The sequence below is a fragment of the Camelina sativa genome, chromosome 11, assembly GCF_000633955.1.
Source record: "Camelina sativa cultivar DH55 chromosome 11, Cs, whole genome shotgun sequence".
In the NCBI taxonomy this organism is placed as follows: domain Eukaryota; kingdom Viridiplantae; phylum Streptophyta; class Magnoliopsida; order Brassicales; family Brassicaceae; genus Camelina; species Camelina sativa.
The window spans coordinates 672,067-677,788 of NC_025695.1; the positions used below are offsets into that span (position 1 = coordinate 672,067).

General features: G+C 31.8%; 1 protein-coding gene across 1 annotated transcript in view; it reads left to right on the forward strand.

Moving 5' to 3' along the window:
* The window catches only part of LOC104727485 (UDP-galactose transporter 2), a 2,376-nt gene extending 2,047 nt beyond the window's left edge, over nucleotides 1-329 (forward strand). The window contains exon 5 of the mRNA XM_010446587.2: nucleotides 9-329. Within this exon, the coding sequence (XP_010444889.1) occupies nucleotides 9-329 (321 nt within the window). The remainder of the gene's footprint in view (nucleotides 1-8) is intronic.

A 5,722-nucleotide genomic window follows, 5' to 3' on the forward strand; every position in this document is an offset into this window, starting at 1 on the left:
GGGGGCAGTTCTTCTTGATACTTTCGTGCAGTATCGCGGTGGGGACCAATCTCAGCCAATTCATCTGTATCGGAAGATTCACGGCGGTGTCTTTCCAAGTACTTGGTCACATGAAGACAATTCTGGTTTTGGTTTTGGGATTCACTTTCTTCGGCAAGGAAGGTTTAAACATACAAGTAGTACTTGGAATGCTCATTGCCATCCTTGGTATGATCTGGTACGGTAATGTATCTTCTAAACCGGGCGGTAAAGAGCGTCGTAGCCTCTCTATTCCCATAACCAAGTCACAGAAACTATCTGAAACAACCGAATCTGATGAGAAGGTGTAGTAGAAGTGAAAGAAAGAAATGATCGCATTGACATAGAAACAAAAACAAGAAACTCAGATACAAAACAGGTAGAGAGTATCAAATGGGATATTTTATAAACAAAAAAAAAAGCAAAGTGTTTAAATTATTTAATCTTCAGAACTATAATTTTACAGAGCCTTTTTTTGGTTTTTGTGCACTATTTATATTTTGGTTAATCTCTTCTTTTTGGCCTTGGCATTGTGCAATTTTTTTTTTTTTTTTGCCTAATTTTCATAAAAGAAATCATACTCTCATACGACTGATAATAAAATCTCAATTTTATAAAATTTTGTCCTTTTATGATTTATTACTGTGACCTGCAATATATCAACTTTTGTAGGTATTTATATTTGTAACGTAAAATATTTATTCTCTGGGTCCATGAGGTTTCTTTTTATTTTTACATACAGTCAGTACTAAAAGAAATATCTGCATTCAAAAATGAAGGGAATTATATAAACAATGGTTACTTGAATGCTATAGATATATATCTATAGCATTTAATGTTTGGAGATATCATGGTCTTAACGTAATCTTAACTTTGACAATGTCATCAACCCATATAAATCAATCTCTAGTATGAATTATCTCAAAGCACATGGACTCACCCCCGTTGATCGCCGGGTTTTAAGGGTTTTATTTAAAATTTTAAATAATAATTCATTCTTCTTTCTTAATATATGACGTCCCTTTTTTTAAAGAAACGGGGGGGGGGATGCACACGTGTAAAGCTCAGTGTTGAAGAGGTCGTTGCGTGTGGGAGATAACCGAAACGGGAAAGTCTTAACTCTTAACGCCCGAAAACAACAGCGTCCTTGCTTTTTCCTTACGTGTGGGGTGCTAAAACGGGATCCTCTCCCCCTCGCACGTGCGTCTGTTATTTCTTGACGTTTGATTTGTTTGTTTTGAAGGAAGGACAGAGAATGTGCCACACTTTATATTTATAAATTATAATTCCCGTTATTGGATGGAAGCCCACACGAATTATCCCGTTGTGCTGTAAACGACTACTCAATCGATTACTATATAAAGTTTTTAAAAAAAACTATAGTTATCGATGACAATACGTGGAATATGTATGTATACGTTAGTTGAAGCTGGTTTATGACGGCGAAGTTTTTATTCAACTTAAACATCTCCGAATGTATAATAATTCGAGAACCTGAAGTACTACTGTACACAGGTGTTGACTATGCATGGCGGTTTTGGGATCTATAATATGATTTTCGTACAAATTTCTATGCTGGCCTAACAATTAGGTGGTAGATCATAGATGTTTTTAATTTGCTGGAAACAGCTTGGAACTTTTATAATAATTTTCATTTGAAAGGACGGCCACTCACATATTGACCAAAAAAAAAAGACCTTTATTTTAAATTTCCAAGTACAGCAAGTATTTTTTTCTTCGTATTCTCATAATTGTAATTTGAATTATATATCTTATACTACTATTTAACTAACTTAACATAGCAATAGGCAATGACCAATTGATAAATCCAGCTAAAAAAAAAACAATGATTTAAATATGTTAATTTTTCCAATCATACGTCGACTAAAATATTATATATAGTTCGTTTAATGCATCGCTGCCTTGTTAGACCTACAACGTGGGTCCTTCGTGGGGTTTATTTGTGGGTTGTTGTTTATACAATGTTAGAGCGTAACTACATAATTTCGATTGATACGACCAGCTTAAGAGANTCTTAACTTTGACAATGTCATCAACCCATATAAATCAATCTCTAGTATGAATTATCTCAAAGCACATGGACTCACCCCCGTTGATCGCCGGGTTTTAAGGGTTTTATTTAAAATTTTAAATAATAATTCATTCTTCTTTCTTAATATATGACGTCCCTTTTTTTAAAGAAACGGGGGGGGGGATGCACACGTGTAAAGCTCAGTGTTGAAGAGGTCGTTGCGTGTGGGAGATAACCGAAACGGGAAAGTCTTAACTCTTAACGCCCGAAAACAACAGCGTCCTTGCTTTTTCCTTACGTGTGGGGTGCTAAAACGGGATCCTCTCCCCCTCGCACGTGCGTCTGTTATTTCTTGACGTTTGATTTGTTTGTTTTGAAGGAAGGACAGAGAATGTGCCACACTTTATATTTATAAATTATAATTCCCGTTATTGGATGGAAGCCCACACGAATTATCCCGTTGTGCTGTAAACGACTACTCAATCGATTACTATATAAAGTTTTTAAAAAAAACTATAGTTATCGATGACAATACGTGGAATATGTATGTATACGTTAGTTGAAGCTGGTTTATGACGGCGAAGTTTTTATTCAACTTAAACATCTCCGAATGTATAATAATTCGAGAACCTGAAGTACTACTGTACACAGGTGTTGACTATGCATGGCGGTTTTGGGATCTATAATATGATTTTCGTACAAATTTCTATGCTGGCCTAACAATTAGGTGGTAGATCATAGATGTTTTTAATTTGCTGGAAACAGCTTGGAACTTTTATAATAATTTTCATTTGAAAGGACGGCCACTCACATATTGACCAAAAAAAAAAGACCTTTATTTTAAATTTCCAAGTACAGCAAGTATTTTTTTCTTCGTATTCTCATAATTGTAATTTGAATTATATATCTTATACTACTATTTAACTAACTTAACATAGCAATAGGCAATGACCAATTGATAAATCCAGCTAAAAAAAAAACAATGATTTAAATATGTTAATTTTTCCAATCATACGTCGACTAAAATATTATATATAGTTCGTTTAATGCATCGCTGCCTTGTTAGACCTACAACGTGGGTCCTTCGTGGGGTTTATTTGTGGGTTGTTGTTTATACAATGTTAGAGCGTAACTACATAATTTCGATTGATACGACCAGCTTAAGAGATAAGGATTTGGAAAATTTATACGTGCAAAACAAACGTGATTCGCCCTATTTTAAATAGCTAGGTTGCAGAACTCCCCATGTTCTCTATATGTAATGAAATGGTTGCTAGAACTTAATTAACACATTTTTATTTTTATTTTTAAAAGTTAATTAAAACAGATTCTGATGATCTGAACTAATAAAGAACTATAAGACCTTGCTGATCATTTTTACGTTGCATTATAACTTAACTTATAAACTTGAAATTAGGTAAAAAGTATAACTTTGTAATATATTTGAATTTTCAATAAACATACAAGATATCCATTTAGCACGTTTTCACGTAAAATTTTTCAAAAAACATTAAATTTATATTGATGCTAATATTTCCTATATACGATCTAAAATAATAAATAATTAAGCCAGCTATTTAGAATATGAATGGCGGTCAAAGGTTATGATGTTAATGTAATAAGTAATCATATCATAGAACAGTTAAGATTTTCATAATTTGGGCTTGTACGGCAATTTCATTACTACAATGATTGATCAATAATTTTTATACTTCGGTCCAACTACAACTGCATATATACGATGTATTGAGGAAAAAATGTTTTATTATTGTTAACCATCATTACAAATATTATCTAGATGTTATGATATTCATTATTGTATGAGTTACCACTAGATAGACTCACGCATTTGTCGTGGACAATTTGTTCTTTTTTCCTTTCTTATTTATATACATTATATCAAAATATCCCTGAATAATAATGTATTTTGATTATTCCCTCATTTTTAATATCTTTTTTTTTTGTTAAAGCATTTTTAATATCCAACTCTATTCAAACTCGAAAATATGACTAATAATTATTCCCTATCATTCTTCTTTCGATGAGCACACAAAATAGTGGAAGGAAAACACACTTGAAAAACTTATCTTTCTTTTACCATTTTTGAATATTCTTAATCATGTGTGGAAGACTAGATTGATCTCGCAAGACATCACACGACTACACAGTGTAGTCCTAGTCTACACTAGTCACCAGTATTTCAATAACTCTTGATCGTCTCTCATCTTGCTTAATCAAAAAAAATGCTGGGAGTCTGTTACTTATATATATGATCATTTTGGAGTCAACACAACCGAACAAAAATATTCAAAATTCTATAGAAAACAATAACTGAATATTTGTTGTACAAGCAAAAAGCTAGGAGAAAAAAAAAAAAAAGGTAGAGCAGAGAGATGGCCGCATAAAGCCACCCGCTTATCGCCCACTTCCACTGAATTGCCTCATAACTTTGCAATTCGAACTTATTATTGTTGTTGTTGTTGTCTAATCAACCACCACTCATTAGCTCGCCCACACAACTATTTGGATTTAGCTTTTAGTTCATTTGATTTTAATTATTATTCTACAAAAGATATTTTGTAATGGGAAAGGGAATGGAAAGCATGTAAAGATCATGATAATATAAAACTTGTGGACTTTACGATCAACCATTTAGAATACATTTTGTTTAGCTCGTAATCTACTAATACGAATAATAAAACATGTATATACAATTTAATTGTATACCGAATTTCAACAGGCTTCTCAATATTACAAACAATATTACAACCTTGTTAAAAAACAAAAGATGAAAATCCAAAATTAAAAGATATTTAAAGCCGAAAATGTTCAAATAATTAAGAACAAACAAATATGCGATGTTTCGGGTTGTCACGCGTTTCAGGAGTATCTGGAAACCATTAAAAGTACTCAAATAAAGCTGGCTTTTAAATTAATTTCAAGACAAAACATCATACCATATATAATTAATTTTTAAAAAATAAATATGCATCAGTATTCAGTACTATGAAAAAAAAAAACTAAACCAGTTAAAAAAACATTTTCGAGAACGCATTCAAAAATATTAGTACTAGTATTGTTTAATGAATTAAACTAAAATAAATTTGTAATTAATGAGAAAGTAAGTGGACGATGCATAAAATAATGAAGAAAAAACCAGAAGTTGGGGAAAGAGAGAGGTGATGGTCAAAAGACGACATATCAACGTGTGAAATGAAGACACGTCATCAACCTGGACATGAGCACGTGTAGTTTCTCAGCTCTGTGGGGAACCACAACTACACTGATCATCTTTCAAACGATTATTTGTTCCATTTTATGTTTGCTGATTTCTTTTTTTTATTATTATTTTGAAAATTCTTTTTTTTCATTTTTTTAATTATTATTATTTTTAATCAAACAATAAATTAAAAAATAATTTCAAGGTTGGTAATTCAAACCAGATGATAAGTGTTTACAAAAGTATTAGCAGAAAATAAAGATTTCATTTTTTTATTTTTTTATTGTAAATAAATATATTGATAGAAAGAGATGAAAGCCCATCAGGAGTAGGGCCCATTAAGGAAAATTATCGTCAAGTGGGTCCCATATGCTTCGGTAAAAAATAATCAGCTGACTGTCGCCGAGTCAGTATTTCCTTTTTTTCTCTTTTTTTTTTTTTTTTTTTTTTTT